The 22,673-nt window shown below is 36.5% G+C and overlaps 1 protein-coding gene across 3 annotated transcripts in view; it reads left to right on the top strand.

The window, feature by feature from the left end:
• NF1 (neurofibromin 1) overlaps positions 1-22,673 on the top strand; it is a 282,604-nt gene that overhangs the window by 242,502 nt on the left and 17,429 nt on the right. For all 3 annotated transcript variants that reach the window (XM_063656134.1, XM_054459933.2, XM_054459932.2), the window contains 17 exons: positions 603-796; positions 2,194-2,334; positions 2,501-2,780; positions 3,234-3,448; positions 3,685-3,746; positions 3,891-4,005; positions 4,563-4,664; positions 6,350-6,490; positions 8,849-8,975; positions 11,494-11,625; positions 12,556-12,691; positions 14,655-14,812; positions 18,861-18,983; positions 19,365-19,495; positions 19,674-19,774; positions 20,906-21,048; positions 21,396-21,442. In XM_063656134.1, the coding sequence (XP_063512204.1) occupies positions 603-796; positions 2,194-2,334; positions 2,501-2,780; positions 3,234-3,448; positions 3,685-3,746; positions 3,891-4,005; positions 4,563-4,664; positions 6,350-6,490; positions 8,849-8,975; positions 11,494-11,625; positions 12,556-12,691; positions 14,655-14,812; positions 18,861-18,983; positions 19,365-19,495; positions 19,674-19,774; positions 20,906-21,048; positions 21,396-21,442 (2,348 nt within the window). The remainder of the gene's footprint in view (positions 1-602; positions 797-2,193; positions 2,335-2,500; positions 2,781-3,233; positions 3,449-3,684; positions 3,747-3,890; positions 4,006-4,562; positions 4,665-6,349; positions 6,491-8,848; positions 8,976-11,493; positions 11,626-12,555; positions 12,692-14,654; positions 14,813-18,860; positions 18,984-19,364; positions 19,496-19,673; positions 19,775-20,905; positions 21,049-21,395; positions 21,443-22,673) is intronic.

Raw genomic sequence — 22,673 nt, 5'->3', positions numbered from 1 at the left:
AGCTTGCAGTGAGCCGAGATCGCTCCTCTGAACTCCAGCCTGGGTGACAGAGGAGACTCCATCTCAAAAAAAAAAAATAATCTCAGTATAATCACTGAAAAGAATATTCAGAGCATACTGCATGTATAGCATAATCCCAGTTTTTGTGGGGGAGTGGGAGTGGGTTATACCTGTGTACACACACATAAATGTACATTAACTCTACATAAATTTGAAAGCCTGAGGAGAGATGAGATGATACACCAATGTTAATACAGTTTTCATTTTGTGGTGATGCTTTCCTTTTACCAAACTTTCTATGATTACCACATTTTCCTTTTATAATGAGAATAAAACAACTTTTTAACAAGAAAGGACTAAAATGGAGGAAAATAAGACAAAACTTTTCAAAAATTGGCTTACTGGCTTTTAAAATTACTTTCTTCAAGGACTGTTCTTTCTTCGCCTCTACAAAAATATATTTGCCAAGTGTCTTTTCTCCAGGCCTGATTCTAGGTAATAGTCTTTACCTTTTACCGTTTTTTCCGCAAATTCTTTATATTAAATAATTGTTGATGTGATTTTCATTGACCATCACATGCTAATAGTGTATTTTTTTCCAGGTATTGAATTGAAACACCTTTGTTTGGAATACATGACTCCATGGCTGTCAAATCTAGTTCGTTTTTGCAAGCATAATGATGATGCCAAACGACAAAGAGTTACTGCTATTCTTGACAAGCTGATAACAATGACCATCAATGAAAAACAGATGTACCCATCTATTCAAGCAAAAATATGGGGAAGCCTTGGGCAGGTATTGAGTTTGCTCAAGTATTTATCTAGTATCTTCTTTGTGCACATATTTATCTTGTGCCACATTGGGCAAAGCACTGCACTAGACACTAGGGATAGAGTTGTAAAAAACACAATTTCCTCCTTCAGAAAACATGTAGACACTCACCCAGCTCTTCATCTGGTTCAAAATTGTAAATGTCTAGTGCATGTCTCAGAGGCAGAGAAAAGCTAGTTACTTGCACAGTCTCCTTCAAGGCATAATTATATATATATATATATATAATTATATAGGATTATATGTAGGATTACATAGGATTATATTTATATATATTTTATATATAATCCTATATAATTATATATATATAAAATTATGCCTTGAAGGAGACTGTGCAAATAACTATATTTTATATATATATATTATATAGAACTGTAGAAATCTGATGACATTTCTAGTAAATAGTGCTGTATTCTAATTCTCTACATTCCAAAGGTGTCAGTAGATGTTTCTTCTTATTGATGCTATTTGGGGCATCTGATTTCATTTATAGTTCTACATAAGAATGCCAATATTAAAATAGGATATAATGTAAATTTTATTTTTATCTGACAAGAATTAGGCATATCATTTCTTCAAAGTAATCATTTAAGGAAATAATGCCCTCACTCAAACACTGCTGCTCCTCCTCCAAATAATTTGAAATAACCTTGGAGCCAGTGTTGCAGCCCTAGAAAACATCCTGGTACTTGATGTCATTTCCTATATTTTATTTTTTTTGAGACTGAGTCTCGCTCTGTCACCCAGGCTGAAGTGCAGTGGTACAGTCTCGGCTCATTGCAACCTCTGCCTCCCAGGCTCAAGTGACCCTTCCACCTCAGCCTCCCAAGTAGCTGGGCCTACAGGTGCACACCAACACACCTGGCTAATTTTTGTTTTTTTTTTTGTTTTTTTTTTTTTTTACAGATAGGGTTTTGCCACGTTGCCCAGGCTGGTCTTGAACTCCTGGCCTCAAGCAATCCACCCATCTCAGCCTCCCCAAGTGCTGGGATTACAAGCGTGAGCCACTGCACCCAGCTCTGTATTTTCAAATTACTATTTTATATTGATCCTACGTTACTGTCTCAGAAAAGCATAGAGATACTTTGCAAGTGACTGAAGATAGTATTGATAGAGATTTAAAATTTTTGAATACCAATCTCTTATTCTCTGGAGGAGTCAAATGAATATACTCATCCTTTCCTGGATATTTTTATAATAAATTGTATTTACTGACAGGCCTGTAAATAAAATCTAGTATTTTTGAGGCCTCAGGTAAAATAGGATTTTCATATTGATTAGGCTGTTCCAATGAATATTTTTTAATTAAAAATTAAATTGGTAGAGTGATTAAAATCATGTTATTTTCCTCCTTCAACTAGATTACAGATCTGCTTGATGTTGTACTAGACAGTTTCATCAAAACCAGTGCAACAGGTGGCTTGGGATCAATAAAAGCTGAGGTGATGGCAGATACTGCTGTAGCTTTGGCTTCTGGAAATGTGAAATTGGTTTCAAGCAAGGTAATCACTTTTCTTTTGCCTTCTGTACTATAGCATATCTGTTTTATCATCAGGAGGTTTTTTGTTTTGTAATTACTTTTAAATTAAACTGAACTTTTTTGTGCTAAAACTTTTAGTCCCGTGTTTTTTTGGTTTTTTTTTTAAAAAAAATCCTGCTTCTTTACAGGTTATTGGAAGGATGTGCAAAATAATTGACAAGACATGCTTATCTCCAACTCCTACTTTAGAACAACATCTTATGTGGGATGATATTGCTATTTTAGCACGCTACATGCTGATGCTGTCCTTCAACAATTCCCTTGATGTGGCAGCTCATCTTCCCTACCTCTTCCACGTTGTTACTTTCTTAGTAGCCACAGGTCCGCTCTCCCTTAGAGCTTCCACACATGGACTGGTCATTAATATCATTCACTCTCTGTGTACTTGTTCACAGCTTCATTTTAGTGGTAAGTTCTAGGAAAGGAATTTGTGTTTTCCAGTTCCTTTCTCCATTTTACTTCACCTGATCAATATAGATTATCTTATTTATGTTTGTGCCCTAACACCAAGTTGCCAATTTAAGCCTCCAGTAATGACATGAAATATTACCAAAAAGAAAATAAATTACTTCCATTCCATATCAAGCTATAGTAAAGATTTTCTATGTATACTTGTCATGTAGAGTTATCCCATAAGCGGAATACTCAGTGCCAGTTGACCATGTTCAATTACCAGCAATAATTTGTAGATAAATGAAGCAAGGAGCATTAATACAATGTATCTAGAGGTTTGATTTAGGGAGCATGATTATATAATTTTTATATGGTATTCAAATTTTCTAAATTCAAAATGAAACATGGAACTTTAGAAATTAAAAAGTAATATTTTCTGTCTTTACTTGTTCCTTTATTCTCTTACAGAAGAGACCAAGCAAGTTTTGAGACTCAGTCTGACAGAGTTCTCATTACCCAAATTTTACTTGCTGTTTGGCATTAGCAAAGTCAAGTCAGCTGCTGTCATTGCCTTCCGTTCCAGTTACCGGGACAGGTCATTCTCTCCTGGCTCCTATGAGAGAGAGACTTTTGCTTTGACATCCTTGGAAACAGTCACAGAAGCTTTGTTGGAGATCATGGAGGTATAGAAGCCAAAATGATAAGAAACTAAGTTAAAATCTTTTTAAAAAAATATGTTAATACTATATAGAAGAAATATTGGTTTATTGTGCTATTTTGTACTTAATGCTTAAATAAAAACACTTGCATGGACTGTGTTATTGGTAACAGGTCACTTAATGACATCACAATGAACATTATTTAAACAGTTCTAAAAACATTTATGTACAATATGTATTCAGAGTATCCCCTTTTTTAGGCATGCATGAGAGATATTCCAACGTGCAAGTGGCTGGACCAGTGGACAGAACTAGCTCAAAGGTATGTCCCAAATTAAATATAAGTTGTAAAAATATGCGTATTGTTGAAAATACAGCTATTACTGTATGATCAATGTTATAATTTATTATTTAGTATATATAAACACAAAGGTTTTTATAAGTTCTGTGGATCTTTTAATTGCAGATTTGCATTCCAATATAATCCATCCCTGCAACCAAGAGCTCTTGTTGTCTTTGGGTGTATTAGCAAACGAGTGTCTCATGGGCAGATAAAGCAGATAATCCGTATTCTTAGCAAGGTACCTGTTCCGCCCTCACTTCTCCCAAATATTTATGGTTCTCAAGTTGTAAAGCATATCTTTCATTTTTCTAAAAGACATTTAAATTTGAGGTCAATAAAATATCGTATGTTACTTATTAAGCCTTTAAAATGTATTTTGATTATTTATTGTAATTCTTTGAAGAAGTCTTCTCTAAAGAAGCTGTCTTTATATGTAAACTCTGATTACTTCAATAAGGAAGATGTCTTTAAAATATGTTGCCTCTTTTGCTAAGCAGGTACACTTAGTATTTTACCAGTTTTCAAAGCATTTAATTATATGGTAAGACTATAGCCTTGTATAAAATTATTTAATTTGTAATTACTATAATAATGTCTGATTCTTATAATGTAGAAATGTCAAAAAATAAGAAAACAAATGTACATTAAGCTAGCTACCAAGATCACCATAGCATGAGAAATCATTCTAGCATTTATTAAATAAGTAAATGTTCCTGAATTCATTCTGAGATTCAGTTTAGGAGTTAATGTTTTATTACAATGAAAGTAAAATAAAAAATTCTGTTTTCCTAAAAGGCACTTGAGAGTTGCTTAAAAGGACCTGACACTTACAACAGTCAAGTTCTGATAGAAGCTACAGTAATAGCACTAACCAAATTACAGCCACTTCTTAATAAGGTAATTACTGTATAGAAAATGAGTGCATTCATTTTGGGTATCAGTGTTGAATGTTACTTTCTTTCGAAGAGTTTAGAAAATAAGATGAATTGAGAATAAGTTATAAAGAAAAAACTATAGTTAAAGTAGAACCTCTTAAAGTTTAGTTCGAAGTAGTTATATTAGAAGAAGAGTAAGTATGGATAGTATGTTCTCAAGCACTTGTAAGTTTTTGGTCTCATCAGTGCTAAAGGAAAGATAGGTATATATTCTTAATTATTTTATCTTATAAGTATTAATTATCTGCTATTGCCAAGTACTGTTTTAGGCGCTAGAGATAGAGTACTAACAAAGCCCATAAAACTCACTGCCTTCATGGAGCTTACTTTCTGGGGTGGGTGTGGAGGTTGGGGAGTGAATGGATAATAAAGGAAACAAAATACATAGTACGTTAGTGATTATTACTATGGAGAAATTAAAGCTGGGAGAAGTATACTTGATCATCATAAGAGTTTGGGTGCCAAATGAAGATTATATTTAAAAGGAGTAAAATGAAGTGGCCACTGTTTTACGATGGTCTGACCTGATCCCATTTTTATATTTAAGATATCTGGAAATCATGTTTTTGTATTAATAAAATGAAAAATCTTAGATTAGATAATGGCATGGTATTACCCCCCAGTTCTAAAGTGGTTTAAATACAAAGGTATGCCAGACTTGGGAGAGATAACAGAGAAATAAATACCTGTTATATTCCTGGTTTGTCTACAAACATCCTAATTTTGTATTATACAAAATGGTTCTCTGGTCCCCATCTTATAAGTGAAAATGAGCTCAGAAGGGCTAAATAACTTGCCCAAAGTCACACACCTAATAAAAGAACCATGATTCTAATGCAATACTATTTGACTCTAAAGTCCATGTATTTTCCCTAATATCACAGTGCTAAATAAAGATTGCGAATAATAAGTACTTTTAATTCGGAGCAGCAAGAGATTACCATACTGGTTAAGAGTGACAAGAAGTTGAAAAGACAGTTTAAAATAAAGGGAAACATAGGAGTTAATGTAGGTAGAGAGAAAGGGAGAGAGCTGCACAAGAATGCCAGGACAATGGAGGGAAGGTGGGTAGAACATTCTGGTTGTAATGGAGAAGCTTTTCAAAGGAATCGAGAGAGGGAAAGTTGTGAGGACTGGATAGACCTCATCTCACATTCAGCATTGTTCAAAAAAGAGTTTGGAAATGTACAGTTTTTAAGCAGACAAGTCATACGATGAAAGCAGGACTTAGCTCCTGGTGGTAGTGTGCACAGTGGATTGGAGTAGGGAGAAACTGAAGTAAAAAGAATCCACCTTTGTAATAAAGAAGGTTGGCATGTGGTAATGTCATTAGCAATAAGAAAGAAATGACAAAAGATACAAAAGAGACTACTCTAGAAGAATCAACAAACCTTGGTGACTGGATTTAGAAATCAAAGAACAGGGAGAAGTCACAGGAGGTGCTAAGTAACGTTCTCAGTCCAGCTAACAGTGTCTTTAGTTATACATATGGAAAAGTGAAGAGCTTACTCATATCTTTATCTTCCCCAAAAGAGAAAACATGGGTAATTTAGGAAGATAAGCTGCTTTATTTTTAACTGCAGTGTATTTTGAAAGAGACTACGTCATGATTCATCTTACTAACCTCAAACATGTCTCCTTTGCCAGGACTCGCCTCTGCATAAAGCCCTCTTTTGGGTAGCTGTGGCTGTGCTGCAGCTTGATGAGGTCAACTTGTATTCAGCAGGCACCGCACTTCTTGAACAAAACCTGCATACTTTAGATAGTCTCCGTATATTCAATGACAAGGTAAGCAAGCTTTGCCTTGAGGTTCCTAGATTACTCAAATTTAGTACTCTTCCATCTTTTCTTGTTGCTATTCTTTTAAAATCACAAGAAGTCCATAACTTAAGTATGAATTTGTATAATGTAACTTATTGTGAGTATATTTCCTTACCAGCTCATAAAGAACTATGTAAACTTGAATGCATATTTTTTACATAAAAATAGCAAAAAAAAAAACAAAAAAATACAGTACTGGCCTAATACTAGTAGAATTACAGAATAAGGATAAATAATACATGATCATCCTTACATAATGAGCATAAATAATACATGGTAATAATATTAATAGCTACCATGCCAGGCCGTATGCTAAGCACTATTACATTTATTTTTAATTTTTATAACCTTAAGGTAAAGGTTAGCATTCTCTGCCCCCCATTTCATAAGTGAAGAAATAATCTAAAAGTAATCTTAGTTTTACTTAATAATGCCACTTAATGAAAAATACGTATAATTCATAGTAGATAAGGAAGTTGGAGAGTCTAAAGGAAACTTTTGGGTACTTAATTTTACTAGTTTTTTTATTCTGTCTAATCTTACTTTAAAATATACCATTAGTGGCCAGGAGTGGTGGCTCACACCTGTAATCCCAGCACTTTGGGAGTCCAAGACAGGAGGATCAGTTGAGCTCAGGAATTAGAGACCAGCCTGGGCAACATGCAAAACCCCATCTCTACAAAAAAGGCAAAAATTAGCTAGGCATGGTGGCATGCACCTACAATCCCAGCTACTCGGGAGGTGAGGTAGGAGGATTGCTTGAGCCTGGGAGGCAGAGGTTGCAGTGAGCTGAGATCACACCACTGCACTCCAGCTTGGGCAACAGAGCAAGACCCTGTCTCCAAAAAAAAGTGTGTATACATATATTACATACACACATATATGTAATGTATGTGTATATATATAAAGTGTGTGTGTGTGTGTGTGTGTATATACACATAAAATATGTAAAATCCAACTCCAATTAAGGTTAATAAATGTTAGGAGGGGTGCAAATGGGGCGTGTGTGTGTGTGTGCACGCACGTGCGTGTGTGTGTATATATATATATGAACATGGGCAGATTACTTCTTAGTTCCTTTCTAATTTGTAAAATGGAGATCTGATTGGGGTTGGATTTTAGTTCATAGAGAATAGAGGAGAGAATAAAATAGTATGAAATTACGTCCCTTTTGTCTTTGGATAAAAATGGGAAGGGTCTAGGAGAAAAGAGGGGAATGTTTTTAAAAGAATGTGTATATACAGTGAGATTTGCTTGAAGTGAAATTAACTGAACTGTGGGTAGAAAGAACAGGATTATGGTTTAAAGTGTAAAGATACTTGGTCTAAACATTATTAGTTCAGTCTACCAGATGTAGTGTGAACCTGGAACAGATATGGGTCTGAGAAATATAGAAACAAAATTTTAGAGGTAAGAGGTCTTATGGAGATTATTAATCAGACCTCCATTTTGCAAATTAGAAAGGAACTAAGAAGTTAAGTAACTTGCCCATGCTTGTACATCTGTTTTGGGACTAGAACCCCTCTGTCCTAATTCTCATTGCCGTTTTTCTAAAACTGTTTTGGGACAGTGGTGGTCAGTGATATCTAGTTGTTGGCTATTTATATGTTAAGAATATTTGCAAATTGGCTGGGTGCTGTGGCTCATGCTTGTAATTCCAGCACTCTGGGAGGCCGAGTTGGGAGGATCACTTGATGTCAGGAGTTCGAGACCAGCCTGGCCAACATGGTGACACCCTGTCTCTACTAAAAATACAAAAATTAGCCAGGGTGGCACATGTTTGTAACTCCAGCGACCTGGGAGGCTGAGGTGGGAAGATCACTTGAACCCAGGAGGTTGCAGTGAGCCAAGATGGTGCCACTGCACTCCAGCCTGGGCGACAGAGTGAGACTCCATCTCAAAAAAAGAATATTTGCAAATGGAGCATTGCAAATGGGGCATCTGCCTCGGTATTTTCATCTTCAGAACAGCCCAGTAGCGGGAGCTAATATCAATTCTAGTGCCTTTTGGATGCTAGGCATCAGAGTTAATAAGCATGTTAAAAGTCACCAGGATGTAAATTGACAGTCGTTTATTTTGTATTGTAAATAAAAGTGATTTCATCTTCCACCATCTTCTTATTTATATGCTTGACTGTCTTGCACCAGTTAATTTGTAGTAGCTAAAATGTTCTGTGGTTTTCTGCAGTCAACTGAAAATAATTTCTCTCAAATTGAAAGGATTACTTATCTTGTCATACTATTGAACACAAAAACCAATTAAGTGAGCCTTTAAAGAAAGCTACTATGTGAACCTCATCAACCATCTTATGATTATCTTTAATAGAGTCCAGAGGAAGTATTTATGGCAATCCGGAATCCTCTGGAGTGGCACTGCAAGCAAATGGATCATTTTGTTGGACTCAATTTCAACTCTAACTTTAACTTTGCATTGGTTGGACACCTTTTAAAAGGTAAAAAAGCCTTATTTAGAATATTTTTATGAAATAGTATTAAGAAACCAGAAGTAATTTGAATAAGTGATTACTTGAAATAAATTGAAGTAAGTTAGCCCTTACGTCTTACTTTAAATGCAAACTAGGCCAGGTGTGGTGGCTCATGTCTGTAATACCAACACTTTGGGAGGCTGAGGCAGGAGGATCACTTGAGGCTAGGAGTTTGACGCCAGCCTGGGCAACATAGTGAGACTTCATCTCTACAGAAAATTTAAAAATTAGCCAGGCATGGTGGCACGTGCTTGTAGTCCCAGCTACTTAGGAGGCGTAGATGGGAGGATTGCTTGAGCCTGGGAAGTCGAGGCTACAGTGAGCCGTGATCACACCACTGCACTCAGCCTAGGTAACAGAGTGAGACTTTGTCTCAAAAAGTAAATAAATAAATGCAAACTATATCTGTCTTAATGAGTTGTGTTTTATTCAATATGTGTTTTAAGAGAGCCTCATTTCCAATTCAAATATCAGATTTGCCTGAAAAACAAAAGAGTTTATTCTGGCTGGGTATGGTGGCTCACACCTGTAGTCCCAGCACTCTGGGAGGCCAAAGCAGAAGGATCTCTTGAGCTCAGGAGTTCGAGACCAGCCTGGGCAATATGGTGAAACCCCTTTTCTACAAAAAATACAAAACATTAGCCAGGCCAGCTACTTGGGAGGCTGAGGAAGGAGAATCACTTGAGCCCAGGAGGTCAAGGCTGCAGTGGGCCATGAGCGTGCCACTGCACTCCAGCCCGGGTGACAGAGTGAGACCCTGCCTTAAAAAAAAAAAAAAAAAAAAAGAGAGAGTTGATTCTTAGAAAAACCTACATACTGAGTCTGATAATAGCTATATTAATAGTAACAATACCTAAGTATCTTACTGATTTTCAAAATAAAACAGACTGCAAATCACTAAGTGTTATTTGAATAATTTATATTAGAAAATGTTAAGAGATGTGATCACAGATTTTCTTCAACTTGTTTATAGTTTATTGTTGATTAGTACTATTATTTTATACCATTGTACATCACCTTTCTGGTACCCTATCCTCACCCCTTTCTATATTGCTTATAGCCAGTGATCTCCAGCTATTCCTCAGAGCCTGCTCATTCACTGCCTAACCTGGTTTTACTCCCCATTGCTGACTTCACAGCTTGTTAACTTTGGTTCATTAACATGGGGCGGTCATAGCCAGAGACTGCAGTTAATAAGAACAGCATGTAGTGGTGAGTCAGAAGCAAAGCAGGGTAAAGTAAGACCTGGGATAAGGCGCTGGCATGAACCCCAGTGGTCTCGGAAGTGGATTTGGCCACAATAGAGATTCAAGCTATAGCTTGAGTCAACAATTTTGTATCAATTTAAATCTTAGGCTTGAGGGACCATGGAGATTCCCCCAGTTTTTATGAGAGAGAGAGAGAGATGCATACACCCACTATTGTGAATGTATGCATTTGATTTCACTTTCTTATGAAATTTCTACAAAAAATATTGACAGTGTTAATCTCTAAGATCAATGGGGATTTCTCAAAAAATACTACCCTTACTAAAGGATACCAAGATAAGTAATTGCAACTGGGCTAATAAAGTGCTTACTTATTCTTTATATCTAAAAGAATACCAGGCTGGGCACAGTGGCTCACGCCTGTAATCCCAACACTTTGGTAGGCCGAGGCAGGCGGATTGCTTGAGGCCAAGAGTTCAAGACCAGCTTGGCCAACATGGTGAAACCCCTGCTTGAAGGCAAGAGTTCAAGACCAGCCTGGCCAACACGGTGAAACCCCATCTCTACTAAAAATACAAAAATTAGGCAGGTGAGGTGGTGCACACCTGTAGTTTCAGCCACTCAGGAGGCTGAGGCACAAGAATCGCTTGAACCTGGGAGGCAGAGGTTGCAGTGAGCCAAGATCCTACCACTGCACTCCAGCCTTTGTGACAGAGTGACACTCTGTCTTAAAAAACAAGAAAAGAAAGGAAGACCAGATACTTTCCATGTTCAAATCACCTATTTTTAAATGGGGGTAGGATTAATGATTAAAAGCTGGCCAAAGATCAAATTTATCCTCTAATCAACCCTATTTATTGGGCTCTTAGAGCATATACTTCCTATGTCATCAGCTTTTCTTTTAATTAAAAATGTTTTTGTAAAAGAACTCTATTTTCAAAAGAAATCTTAAGGAGAATTCTAATACATAGATTTTTTTTTTTAATCCCTGTGCTGCTTTAGGGAATAGAAGATCTGAAAGACTATCATGTTTTTTAATTTTCCTCTTCCTGGAGTACTGTAGAGTTCTAGGGAATATTCTACACATTTTTGGTACTTAATCTTATACATAATTAATTATTCACATTCACATATGCATGTTTTACCTTCCCAAATGGCTATTCTTGGAAAGTAGGAGTTATATTTCCTTTCCTTGCAGAGTTGTTAGTCAGGGAAGAAGACCTCAGCAGATACTTGTTCAAAAAATTAATTCTTACTTGTTTGTTTGTTTTTTGTAGGGTACAGGCATCCTTCACCTGCCATTGTTGCAAGAACAGTCAGAATTTTACATACACTACTAACTCTGGTTAACAAACACAGAAATTGTGACAAATTTGAAGTGAATACACAGAGCGTGGCCTACTTAGCAGGTAAAAACACAAAGTAAACAAAATTAATCTTGCTGCATCTATATATAAGGATCACCCAAAAAGTACACATACCTATAGGTTTTTTGGCGGTTGCGTGGCAGAACAGAAAGTTCACAGTCTAGTCCTGTAGTGGTGGCTAAAATTTTGAGAGTTTTGCCAGAACATTTTTCTGTAGGAAAAAATTTAATTCCCATTAAAATCTGAAATGTGTTCCCTTGGTCATCTTTGGTTCAAGACACTACAGTGGCTCTCTGTTATCTGTCATAAAATCTGAACGCTTCAGTCTAGCATCCTGGGCCCTTAAATAGCCCTCTCAGTTCTGTTATCTTTCTCTAAATTTCATGAGCCTCATTTTTTATTACCACTCCAAATGGATGAGCTATTTTAAGCTAATCTGCTTGCCATCTCCTACAAGCAACTGCCTCTTCAATATTCATTCCTTATGTCTTTTTATCTGGAGTATCTGCCCTATCCCCACCATTCCATTAAAGCTTCCTATTTGCTCTTATCTGATTTTTGTTTCTCTACTCAGCAACACTTAGCACTTATGTACAATACAATTCTTGAACATAGTTGTTTGATGGAAAGTGCTGATTCTCAGTTTCACAGACTTGTATTTGTTCAGCTTTTTTGTTTGAACCGTATCACCTTGAGCAAATCATTTAACATCTCAGTATTTTTTCTCATTCAGCTTAATAATACCTGCCCTGCTTACTTTGTGTTTGTTAAAGATCAAATGTACATTAAAGAACTTGGAAAATAAAAGATGCTTATTAAATCTCTCTTATATTTCACATTTATGTAGTCTTCCAAAATATGTGCACATTTAACAGGTATTATGCTCTTTAGGAGACTGTAAGAAGTTCATCCTGTTTTAAGTCACACTTGTGATTTGTTAAATTTTTTAACCTGCCATTGTTTTCCTTTTAGCTTTACTTACAGTGTCTGAAGAAGTTCGAAGTCGCTGCAGCCTAAAACATAGAAAGTCACTTCTTCTTACTGATATTTCAATGGAAAATGTTCCTATGGATACATATCCCATTCATCATGGTGACCCTACCTATAGGTAAGTGGATTTACTCTCCTATAATTACATAATCATAATCAAGTTTCAATTTTCCAACTAATGGAGGCAAGCAGCAGAGTAATCTAGAAGGTAACATGGGAGAAATCTAGAGATGGCCTAGGAAGAGTGTGTAAGTCAAACTCATTTTATAAATGTGTAGTATTTTATGTGGGTTAGTAGGAAAGTTATTCCTCCAGTCTCATTGTGCTAATGTTAACATTAGTTTGCCTCTGAAGCACAGACCAAATGAACAATGCAAAGAGATGCTCTTGAAAATATTAGGTTGTAGGGGAAGGGCCTGGGGAAAAAAACTAATGCGAAATATAAACAACACATTACATGCTTGGATAGAGAACGAATCTGTACAGATTTGTAAAAATACAGACATGCTAACACATTTGTTGTATTTACTCATATCACACAAGTTATTTAAAAGTTTTCTATAATGTAGACTTAGATGGTAAAAATTATATCTGCTATACATGGATTTGGGTAGTATATTTTTCAGTATAATTTAGAGAAATTTCATGAAAATGGCATCATTGGGGGATTTTTCTGTATTTTCAATTAAATAAAAATATCTTTAAGGTTTAGGGACAGTGTTGAACACAGAAAAGTTATCTTCTGTTTGCAAAACTCATATCATTCCATTTATCAACATCCTGCTTTTTGATAAAAAGACTTCAACAATTTCCTTAAGATTCTAACAATGTATGCAAAATTTTTTCAAACATACTTGGTATTCAATAGTCTTACTTTCGTCAGTCCCATTATTATATTACTTTGAGATATGCCCTTTTTGTTATAGAAAGGGTAAAATAGTTTGCCTGTGTTCCCCTGTCAAAGTATAAATTAATGTCTGATTTTCTTGGTTTTTAAACAATTGCCTATTTACACTTAATTTTTTCTGATTTAAAAAAAAATCAGTGCAGTAAGTTCAAGGTCTTTTATCAACATAACTACAGTTAATAACAATGTATTTTATACTTGAAAATTGCTACAAGAGTAGATTTTAAGTATTCCCACCACAAAAGATAAATATATGAGGTAACACATATATTAATTTGCTTGATTTAGCCATTCTACAATATAAACATTTTATTTATTTTTATTTTTATTTATTAATTTTTTTTGAGAAAGAGTCTTGCTCTGTTGCCCAGGCTGGAGTGCAGTGGCACGGTATCGGCTCACTACAACCTCCGCCTCCTGGGTTCAAGCGATTCTCCTGCCTCATCCTCCTGAGTAGCTGGGATTACAGGCGTGCGCCACCATGCCCAGCTAATTTTTGTATTTTTAGTAGAGATGGGGTTTCACCATGTTGGGCAGGGGGGTCTTGAACTCCTGACCTCAGGTGATCCGCCTGCCTCGGCCTCCCAAAGTGTTGGGATTACAGGCGTGTGCCACAGCGCCCAGCCAATGTAAACATATTTTAAAACATCATGTCGTACACCAAGCTTGTTCAACCCATGGCCCGCAGGCTGCACGCAGCCCAGGACGTCTTTGAATGCAGCCCAACACAAATTTGTAAACTTTCTTAAAACATTAAGAGATTTTTTGGGTTTTTTTTTTTTTTTTTTTTTTTAAGCTCATCAACTGTAGTTAGTGTTAGTGTATTTTATGTGTGGCCCAGTATATTCTTCTAATTCCAGTGTGGCCCAGGAAAGCTAAGAGATTGGACACCCCTGTTGCTATGCCTTTTTATTTGTCAGCTTTTAAAAATTGCAGTACAGATCTTTTTGTTCAGCATTTGCTGAGTACCTACTATGTACAAGATACTATGGCAAGAAAGTTGATAATTCCTGGGGATACACCAAGAGTTTGTATCCTAAAGCCCTTTAAAGTGCAATTTTAAAATTAATTGATTGCTGTTGTTAGGAAATAGGACAGCCACTTGGAAGGAGCAAACAATGGCTGTATTTGTCACCATGTTAATTAATTTTTCTCTGTTGTTTTCATCTTTCAGGACACTGAAGGAGACTCAGCCATGGTCCTCTCCCAAAGGTTCTGAAGGATACCTTGCAGCCACCTATCCAACTGTCGGCCAGACCAGTCCCCGAGCCAGGAAATCCATGAGCCTGGACATGGGGCAGCCTTCTCAAGCCAACACTAAGAAGTTGCTTGGTTAGTTTATCTAAATTATGTACTTTTTTTTATTATTTAAAAAAATACATATTTTTACTCTTGGAAAATTATTTGAAATTTCAGGATTATCAAAATTTTCCATGTCAATGTAGCAAAGTTTTTGATGCCATTTAAAAGAGAGTTTGATAGATCAGTTAAGTGTTATAAGTTGAGATAGAGAAATGAGAATGGGACCTTGAAACAGTTTTTTCTGAATCTTAGACTAAATACTGTGACTCTCCTTATTTTGTTTTGCCTTTGCTGGCCAGCGGGGAATGGGACTCTGAGACATATTAGATAAATACCTATAAGAAAGGAAGAGTTTTGCTGCACTCAGGGGATTTAATGATATACTGTAATACTTCCCAAAATTATCATCTGAGAGAATATATGAATATAGTATGAAGCTGTAATAGTACTATTTGCCATGTTTTCTTTGAAAAGACATGCTTTTCAATTACTGAAAGAAAATAGGATTCTTTTTTTTCTTTTTTCTTTTCTTGATATGAAGTCTTGTTCTGTTCACCCAGGCTGGAGTACAGTGGCGCAATCTCAGCTCACTGCAACCTCTGCCTCCCGGGTTCAAGCAATTCTCCTGCCTCAGCCTCCCTAGTAGCTGGGTTTACAGGCACACATCACCACATCTGGCTAACTTTTGTATTTTTAGTAGAGACGGGGTTTCACCATGTTGGCCAGGCTAGTCTTGAACTCCTGACCTCAGGTGATACACCCTCCTCGGCCTCCCAAAGTGCTGAGATTACAGGCATGAGCCACCATGCCCGGCCGGAAGATAGGATTCTTGAAATTAAGATTGCTCAGTTACATCAACATTTATAGAATTTTTGTCTCCGAGAAGTACACCTGAAATGCTGCGAGACTCATTTCCATTTTAGTAACTGAAAGTAAATGAATGAAAGAACCCACTAGGCCAGGTGCAGTGGCTCACACCCATAATCCCAGCACTTTGAGGGACTCAGGTGGGAGGATTGCTTGAGTCCAGGAGTTCAAGACCAGCCTGGGCAACATGACAAAACCCATCTCTACAAAAAATACAAAACTTAGCTGGGCATGGTGACGAGCACCTGTAGTCCCAGCTACTTGGGAAGATCACTTGAGCCCAGGAGGCGGGGGTAGCAGTGAGCCAAGATTGCACCACTGCATTCCAGCCTGGGTGACAGAGTGAGACCCTAACTCCAAACAAACAAACAAACAAAAACACTGATCATACATCGCTCCTCAGAGGAAATGCAGAGATGTTCTTGTATTCCATTGGGTAAAATTGTAACTGTTACTGGAATACATTGGGATCTGTATTTCAGTGGCCAACACTGTGAATGGTTCAACAGATTTCAGTTATCCATGCAAACATATTTAAGTATCTTTAGGTATTGGAAAAATGTTTGTGTTCATAAGGAAATTAGTGAACAAACAACAAGTTGTAACATAAATAACCTGCCAGTAAACCGTGAAAGAAATAGAAACCATGAATGTGTCAATCACAGTTACTAGCCACATAGGTGTGTTACTGTTGTTTGAGTTCCCTTCTGTTAGTACCTTGCCATAAATAATCATTTAGGAGTTTCCTGGTTACTTTGTGTTTTGTAATTCTGGATTTTCATGCCAATGAAGTTGTAAATGAAAAACTAACCTCAGAAAAAAATGTATTGAATTCATTCAACCCATGTACTAAGTGAAAAAGATAAGGTAACTGCCCTGGAAGAGTTTGTAATTTGTGTCCAAGACTTATAATCAGCCAATCACAACAGCAACTCCAGGTGCCATTAAAATGATATGTCTTGATGGAGGAAACTGGAGATCTGGGGAAATTAGAAAAAAAAACTGCAGAGAGGAGATAACATTTGGGCTGTGTCCTAAAGATTTAATATTTGCTTGCAAAATAGACAACAGGATAAGTAGGGGCATATGTTTAAGAGCAGTGGGGAATAGCAAGAATAAAGAAAAGGCAGGAAAGCAACTGATGATACATCATGGCATCATGGGGAATGGGGTAGGAAATGAGATGAGAAGAAGGACTAGAACTCGATTGGAAACGACTGTGTGCCATGGTAAGATATTTACCCTTATCACGCATTCAGCTAAGGTATTTAAGTAGGAGAAGAACATGACCAAATTTTAATTTTTGCCAAGTTTTTATAGCAGCAATGTGGAGAGACAGGAAGAGATTTTTAGCAAGGGAACCATTTAATAAAATTGATATAGCAGTCCAAGCAAAAAAAATGGTGTGGGCCCCGCACTAAGGCAGGAGCAATGGGAGAATGGAGAAGAACCAGCAGGTTTGGAGCTGGGCATAATGGTACACACCTATAGTCCCAGGAACTCAGGAGGCCAAGGCAGGAGGATTGTTTGAGGCTGACCTGGGCAGCATAGTCAGACCCTGTCTCAAAAAAAACAAAAATCAGGTTTGGAATAGGTTTCTGAAGTAGAATGGACATGACTTATTGACCAATTGTTGCAGGTGGGGAAGAGGAGAAGATTGTGAAGGATGTCAGAAGTTTTTAATTTTAAAAACTGTCTGGATAGTGATTCCATTCACAGAGATCAGGACTAATACGTTCACAGTACATGATAAATTTAGGTTGATTACATTTGAAATATTTTCAAGACATCTATGAGTATATATTTAAGAGATAAACCGCAAAATGTACCTGGAATTCGGGAAGAAAGTAAACAAGTAAACATTTAGAATTGATTAGCTCACAGATAGTTGAAGCTATGGAAGCAGGATGAGATCTTCCAGGAAGAATGCAGAGAATAAAATAAAAAGGACGAGTGAGAAAGGAAGGAAAACTAAATGTAGAAAGTAGTGTCCCAATCTCATGTAGTTTGGAAAGCACTGACTGGTTTTAGAAAACCTGAGTTTTCCATCTGGTCATTGTCTAGATCCCTAGCCATGCTACCTCAGACTAATTACTTAACTGCTCATGGCTTCATCAGTGTACATGTGCATGAAACGAAGAAGCCGGACTAGATCCCTTTGGGCTGTTAAATTATTTGGCCTTGGTATTTATTACTATTATGAATAGTTATTCATATTAATTCTTGAGGTAATAGACTTTGTATTTCTCAAGTGTTAAATTGTCAGATTTTATTATATTGGCTTTAATTCTGGCTTTAAAAAAATAATACTGTTGGCCGGGCATGGTGGCTCATGCCTGTAATCCCAGCACTCTGGGGAGACCAAGGCAGGTGGATCGCTTGAGCCCAGGAGTTCGAGACCAGCCTGGGCAACATGGAGAAACCCTGTCTCTACTAAAAATAGAAAAATCAGCTGGGTGTGGTGGTAGTGTGTGCCTGTAGTCCCAGCTACTGGGGAGGCTGATGTGGGAGGATCACCTGAGCCCAGGATGCAGAGGTTGCAGTGAGCTGAAATCATATCACTGCACTCCAGCCTGGGCCACAGAGCGAGACCCTATCAAAAGAAAAAAATAGTGTTAATACATGATTACATGATTAGAGAAACTAAAAGCCAAATGGGAGATAATGCTACTTGCTATTTTTGAAGCATCTCCCAGTGTATCTGGTTTTTAGTATTTTCAGGCATGCATATCTTTTTTTCAAAGCTTAAAAAATTAAAATCAAACTCTGCTTTCTTCCTAAGCTTGGAAATTACTCATGTATTAATGAGTAGTTCTTGGCACCAGCAGCATTTCTTAAACTGAAAAGACTGGTCAAACATAGTTGACCTTTACTACTGAATAATGCCTACCCTTGCATTTATTATCAGTTATCATATTTGTTGATTTACCTCCAGTGTAGTTTGGTTTACCTCCAGTGTACAGAATACAATCTCAGTTTAATTTGCACCAGTAAGGTGCAACCTATCCTGAAACAGAAAGCTATGGGAACAAAAACCCTTTGAGAAGATGGAAAATAAAGGAAAGAAACTGCTCCAGGGATATATTAGAGCTTTCTTTGAGTCCTAAGTGAAAGCTTAAACACTTTATGTCCAAACATTTTCTTTTTAGTATATTCCCATTTATAGACACTGTGGTTAATGAACTTCCATATTCTTAACTTTTGTTTATAGGAACAAGGAAAAGTTTTGATCACTTGATATCAGACACAAAGGCTCCTAAAAGGCAAGAAATGGAATCAGGGATCACAACACCCCCCAAAATGAGGAGAGTAGCAGAAACTGATTATGAAATGGGTGAGAAACAAAGTATTGATCTAGATCATTGAAAATAAGGTGGGAGAGTACATGAAAGTCATGTTTATTTTCCAGCCATTTCTTAGAATCTTTAGAATAAAATATAGAAACGTTTGCCATTTCTCAAAAGATAAACTCTACCATTCTTAAAATGACAGTTATCTTGAAGCTTATGTAAAAATTAATCATATATATTATATGCAGCATTGTAAATAGGTAGCCAAACTTTTGTATAGGCGAATAGTAATTCTCTATGATGTTTATGTTAGTATTTTAAGTATCTACTAAAGAAAGCTGTTGAATTTTAGAAGTAATATTGAAATAGTTAGGTGAAGTGATTATCCAGGTGTTTGATCACGTTAATTCCCTGTCTTACTGCAGAAACTCAGAGGATTTCCTCATCACAACAGCACCCACATTTACGTAAGGTTTCAGTGTCTGAATCAAATGTTCTCTTGGATGAAGAAGTACTTACTGATCCGAAGATCCAGGCGCTGCTTCTTACTGTTCTAGTAAGGATTTCCCCTTTTTGAGTCCCCCACCCTCAAATTTTTATTCCAGTCTACTTTTAGGAGGCCCTTAAATATTAAAAACATGAATAGGGTACAGTCTTCTACTTCTCACCCAAACAGATAACAATTCAGCCACAAAGTAAAAATGTTGTGTGTTTACTTTTTTGCATCTTGGCAGGCTACACTGGTAAAATATACCACAGATGAGTTTGATCAACGAATTCTTTATGAATACTTAGCAGAGGCCAGTGTTGTGTTTCCCAAAGTCTTTCCTGTTGTGTAAGTATCTCCTTTTGATTTTAATTAACCTTCGTGCCTGTCTTTAAGTCAAATGCTTACCCAGTAATGTGCACTGGTTGCAAAGAAGGCAAAATGAGATATTGTGATAGTGATTTTAGCTTTGAGACAGTAGGTTTAATGAGGGTTAAGATTAGTTTTGACCTATTAGATCTATTAGAAAGTTTATAAGGAAAGACTTTAAAAATCTGGCTGATTTATTTAAGTGGTTTATTTTGATGATCATTGCTCATTTTCCTCACTTAGAAGCAAACTATTAGACTGCTATATCTAAATCAGCATATCTGTTTTGGTTTACTTTTTAGGAGAGCTTTTGTATTTATCCACAGCTGAGTGAAAACAAAATTGACCTTCTGTTTAGGAGGTGAATTTTATTCTCTCTTAAGGACTAAAAAATATTAACCTCAAAGTGTTCGAATTTAAATAGTTCAAATTCTTTTCCTGATCTAGGCCTTCTATATCATGTCATTATTTTCTTTTTTTAATCTCATGTTAGAATTTTAGAGAGTTAGAACTCAGTTATTTTTATTAATGGAGTGTAGCCGGGTTAGAAATAATTTTTTTCCTAAGTTTCAGTTGGATCAAATTTTTTTCCTAAGTTTCAGTTGGATCATGTATTTCACTCCCTCTAAACTATTTTGCTTTCCCTATTTGATCTGACTCAGCATTTTAAAAGCACTGATTAACATTAAATTTAATTTTTTTTCTTTTTGTTTTGCACAGATCCTAAATTTAGTTTTAACTTCCTAAGTGCATGTCAGTATACAACAGATGGAAATAGTACTAAAGCATGCTAAGTAGCAGACAGAGCCAACCTTGTCTTAAGCAAACATTTACCGTATATGGTTACACATGGTTATATGACACTACCAGTTGTTTGTTTTCACAATTTCTTCCCTGGTGACTAAAAACAAAAGACAAACAAAAACAGACACACACACATGTTCATTGTAGAAAATTTGGAAAATGAAGAAATGCCCCAGAAAGTAAAAAGCACTCATCTCCCTTTAATTTTGGCACATTATTCTGGGGAATGTGTATTATGTTTTCCACTACATATTTTCATTTAATTTTCCTCTAAAATGTTCCTCTGTTGACTTTTTGTTTTTTTAGGCATAATTTGTTGGACTCTAAGATCAACACCCTGTTATCATTGTGCCAAGATCCAAATTTGTTAAATCCAATCCATGGAATTGTGCAGAGTGTGGTGTACCACGAAGAATCCCCACCACAATACCAAACATCTTACCTGCAAAGTAAATAAATGTATCTGGAGAAGGATGGTTGATGAACTTGCTAACATGTGCGCTGTTGTAGAATGCACTGACTACAGAATTCTTTATAAGGGATAGACTTGTTCATACTTTTATTTCCGTATTCCATTTTTTTACTCTCTCAATTGTATGTCCAATGTAACTGGTTGACAACTTTTTATACTGAGTATATTTTAAGTAGGTTTTAGTTGCTTTGACACTCATTCTAAAAACATGTTTTCAACATGTACATAGGGTTTTATATATCATCAGCTATACGACTTATTTAATTTCTGTTACAATTAAAAGATATCTTGCTTGTTATAAGAGTAACATTTGATTTGTTGCAGGTTTTGGTTTTAATGGCTTGTGGCGGTTTGCAGGACCCTTTTCAAAGGTAAGAAAATATATTTTTCTCTAACTTTTGGCAAAATGAAGGTTTCTGTTCAAATTAGTATGCCTGCTTTAAGAACACACAATATGCTGAAAACCAGAATAATAATTCACAATAAACATATATGTTACTTTTATAAAAAGTTTCTCATCACAAGGTTTTTTTCCAGGAGGCAGCATGGTGTGGGGGTATGTGTATTCACTTTTACAAACAAAGCCAACTTATGCTCAATTTTTCAGAAGAGTATGATAAACCTCTGTGATACTTTTCTGCCACAGTCCCTTGTGTATTTGATCATCTTAATGCACACACTTAGATATCTTATGACTAGCAAGGAGCATTACCATGGTTAAAATCTATTTCATGAAAACATTTTTATTTCCAGCCTATTAGATTAGATTAATTTCTCTCTGGATTTGTCCTCATTTGCTCCTATTCAGTTTTTTTGTTTGTTTGTTTGTTTGTTTGTTTTGTGAGACAGAGTCTCACTCTGTCTCCAGGCTGGAGTGCAGTGGCGCAACCTTGGCTCACTGCAACCTCTGCCTCCCAGGTTCAAGCGATTCTCCTGCCTCAGTCTCCCGAGTAGCTGAGACTACAGGCATGCACCACCACGCCCAGCTAATTTTTGTATTTTTAGTAGAAACAGGGTTTCACCATGTTGGCCAGGATGGTCTTGATCTCTTGACCTCGTGATCTGCCCACCTCGGCCTCCCAAAGTGCTGGGATTACAGGCATGAGCCACCGCACCTGGCCTCAGTTTGTTTTTTGATTGGCATTAGTTTATGTAGTGCTACATAAGATGTATATAATCATTTTCTCTGTATGTGGGCTCTCTCCAAATTGATCAAAGTTCCTTGAAGACAGGGTTTCTGTTTCTTCCTTGAACAGTTCCTGGTGCAGTGTTTTAGATACAGGGGGTGCTAAATCAATATGAATTATATAAACCTTGTTCCAGTTTTTAAGAATTGGGTATTTTGTTTATTTCCTTTCGCTATTACTTGAATATCTGTTGACATGCAAAGGTTGTCACTTAAAAAATGGGCCTGAAGTTACAGAAGTAAGTATATCATACAGAAGTTTTTGCATTTGGATTGCCAGTAACCCTCTGAGCCCTTTACAGTGTCTAGTGAGTGGAATCTAAATGGCAGCTGGAATGATGATGCTCTGCTCATTTTCTCTGTTTTGGAAAATTGGCTAGACATCATTCCTGATGATTGTATTGTCTCAGTATTAA

Source organism: Pongo pygmaeus, chromosome 19 (assembly GCF_028885625.2).
Source record: "Pongo pygmaeus isolate AG05252 chromosome 19, NHGRI_mPonPyg2-v2.0_pri, whole genome shotgun sequence".
In the NCBI taxonomy this organism is placed as follows: Eukaryota; Metazoa; Chordata; class Mammalia; order Primates; family Hominidae; genus Pongo; species Pongo pygmaeus.
This window is presented reverse-complemented; position numbering and strand designations above follow the sequence as displayed.